General features: G+C 54.1%; 1 protein-coding gene across 2 annotated transcripts in view; it reads right to left on the bottom strand.

Annotated features, from left to right (window-relative positions):
- Positions 1-591: 591 nt before the first annotated feature.
- Positions 592-3031, bottom strand: part of RNASEH2A (ribonuclease H2 subunit A) — a 4869-nt gene continuing 2429 nt past the window's right edge. Inside the window, exons 5-8 of one of the 2 annotated variants that reach the window (XM_006730547.3) lie at positions 2565-2702; positions 2372-2459; positions 1088-1211; positions 754-971 (exon numbers count right to left, since the gene is read on the bottom strand). In XM_006730547.3, the coding sequence (XP_006730610.2) occupies positions 836-971; positions 1088-1211; positions 2372-2459; positions 2565-2702 (486 nt within the window). In that variant the 3' untranslated portion in view covers positions 754-835. Of the gene's footprint in view, positions 1212-2371; positions 2460-2564; positions 2703-3031 lie in introns of both variants that reach the window. The other variant, XM_081813374.1, reaches the window with a different exon arrangement.

Below are 3031 nucleotides of genomic sequence, written 5' to 3'. Positions count from 1 at the left end.
CCTGAATGTCTGTGTTTCCCCGAAGTTCATGTTGATATCCTAATTCCCACAGATAACGGTATTAAGAGGTGATTAGGTCAAGAAAGGGATTAGTGCTCTTATAAAACGAACCTAGAGAAGGTTCCCTGCCCCTTCCACCATATGAGCACACAGTGAGAAGTTGGCAGTCTACAACCTGGAAAAGGGTCCTCACCATAACTAGACCATGCAGGCAACTGTGATCTTGGACTTCCGGCCCCCAGAACTGTAATAAATGTCTGTTGTTTATAAACCACCCGGGCTGTGTTATCATAGCAGCCTGAAGAGACAGAAACCTTGGTAAGCCCACTAGTGATCTGGGCGCACAGTGGGAGGGAGGCTTCTCAATGTCCTCCCTCCTAATTCTGCATCCTACAAATATATTATGCATTTAAAAAATTAAATAAGGGCACCTGGGTGGCACAGTCGATTCAAGGTCTGACTCTTGGTTTCAGCTCAGGTTGTGATTTCAGTGTTGGGCTTCAGGCTCAGCATGGAAGTCTGCCTGAGATTCTGTATCTCCCTCTGCCTCTCCCTGCCCTCGCTCCATGCACACATGCACTCTCTCTAAAATAAATAAATAAATCTTTAAAAAGTGAAATCAAATAAAAATATAAAACAAAATAAAATCAGCCAGGGCCCATCCTGTTTCGGTTCGGAAAGTCTGTAGCTGGGTCCAGCTGCAGAGCACCCTCCCAACCTGCTTCCACCGCAAAGTACAACCAAATGCTTAGCTTTCAGTAAACAACTTTTAATCACAAAAGGGGGGCGGGGGGGGGGGATGAGGGAGGCACATAAAGGGAGAACAGGCTGGCTCCTAGAAGGTGGTGGCTGACTCCAGGCCTCGCTCCTGGAAGTACCGGTGCGGGAGGTGGGGGTGGGTTCGGGGGCCTTTGCTGAAGTAGGACATGATCCTCCCAGATCCCTCCTGATCCCCTGTCGGCGAGTCCTCCCTGTGGGAGAGGTGGTGATACTGGCCACTTCGGTGTGTTGGGGGGGAGGTATTCCCAGGGAGGGCTGAGCCCTGGCCTCCTTCCCTCTTTCCTCACAGCACCTCCAGGACACCCACCACAGAACGCCTTCTGCCTCCTTCTCCAGGATGCTCTGGGCCGTGCGCCAGCTGAACCGGACAAACTGGGGGAAGCCAAACACAGGCTCCACGTGCTTCCTCAACCACGCTTTTGTCTTGGGATCTGAGGGACGGGAAGGGCGGGGTGGGCAGTGGTGATGGTCCCTGAGCCCTGACACAATGTCCGAGTTCCTCAGCCTGGCACCTGAGGTCCCACTACCTCCTCTCCAGCCGCCAGAGTACCGGAGGCCCCTCCCACTGTTTGAGGCCCATTCCTGCCTCAGAACCTTTGCCCAGGCAGCTCCCCGCTCCAACTGCCAACAGGTGCTCAAGGTAGTTTAGGGGAGACTGCCTCTGAAACATCCTTTCACCCCCTCAAGGACAACGGTCATTAAATGAGCATCTGTGGACCATGGTGTTACTGCCCAAAATCCCCCCCAAAACTAGAAGCTCAGTGGAGACAGGGAGGTCCCTGTTGACCTTGCTCATGGCTATATCCCCAGGCCCTCAGTAAGCACTAAATGCGACCCAAACTGTCTTTGGCCTGGACCTGGTTTCCTTACTTTGGCCTCACCTAAGTTCCAATCACAGACTTGCTGTGTCTCCCCACCCAACTGCCCATCCCTCCCTGGGCCTCAGAAGGACCAGAGGGTTCCTTGAACCCAGCCACTGACTCTTGAAATCTACTCATGGGGGCGCCTGGGTGGCTCAGTTGGTTAAGCATCTGCCTTCGGCTCAGGTCATGATCCCGGGGTCCTGGGATCGAGCCCCGCATCGGGCTCCCTGCTCCGCGGGAAGCCTGCTGCTCCCTCTCCCTCTCCCCCTGCTTGTGTTCCCTCTCTTGCTGTGTCTCTGTCAAATAAATAAATCAAATCTTTAAAAAAAAAAGGAAAGAAATCTGCTCATGGCGGGGGGTGGGCACATGATCACCTACCACACAGACAAGGAGAGTGAGCCTCATAACTGGGAAGAAAACAAGAGATTTAAGCTGGCACCCCTCGCCCCTGCCCCTTAACAAATAGATGCCCACCAAGGGTGTCAGGCCCTCACTGGGGCTCCAGAGAGACAGGAGAGAGGGAGACAGAAGGGAGGAGAGAGCCTGCCCGCTGGAATCCAGCTCTGCCACAGGCTGGCCAGAGCAAGTGGCTCCCCCGTCTGAGCCTCAGGCTCTTCCACTGTGGAGCGGGATGAGTGCAACGCAGAAAAGCGTAGAAGCGCGCTCAGGCCTCCCTTGTCAGTGTTATTGCCAATACCACTGTCTCAGGGCGGCTCCAATCTGCTCACCACTGGGGTAACCAGAGCCATAATCAGCATCCAGGTCCTGCAGTTTTTCCACAAAGTGCCAGTTCTTTACAGCCTGGTCACGGGCCACCTGTGGGCAAGATACAAACTTGCGATCTCCCTCCCTGGAAGCAGGCACGCCTGCCTCCTGCCCAGAGGGACGCTAGGAGCTGGCCACAGCCAGCAGGAGCCTAACCTTGGCACAGATACTGGCAGCGCTGACCACAGGGTAGAGGGCATCTGCCTTGGCCTTGACTGTCACCTCAATGCCGGGAAACTGCTCCTGCAGCCGCGCCTGGTAAGTGTCTGGTGGCCCCACAGTGTCCACAAATACCTGCACGGTGACAGAAACGTATTCATTCAGCAGACATCTGGAGAAACAACTGTGTAAGTGATCCAGCCTCCCAGCATTTACACACGCTATTCCTGTGCCTGGAATATTCTTCCCTTGGCTCATCCCTAGGGTGCAGCTTTCTCGGGCATCTCTGTCCAAAGTCCTCTCCAGGGGCACCTGGCTGGCTCAACTGGCAGAGCGTGCGACTCCTGATCTTGAGGTCATGGACTTGAGCCCCACACTGGGTGTAGAGATTACTAAAAAAAAAAAAAAAAAAGTCCCCTCCAAAAGAGGCTGTCCCTGATCAAGTTGAATCCATTCTACACTCA

Source organism: Leptonychotes weddellii, chromosome 1 (assembly GCF_054177405.1).
Source record: "Leptonychotes weddellii isolate Sample4059 chromosome 1, ASM5417740v2, whole genome shotgun sequence".
In the NCBI taxonomy this organism is placed as follows: domain Eukaryota; kingdom Metazoa; phylum Chordata; class Mammalia; order Carnivora; family Phocidae; genus Leptonychotes; species Leptonychotes weddellii.
Note: the sequence above shows the minus strand (reverse complement) of the source record. Positions and strands in the feature narration are given on the sequence as shown.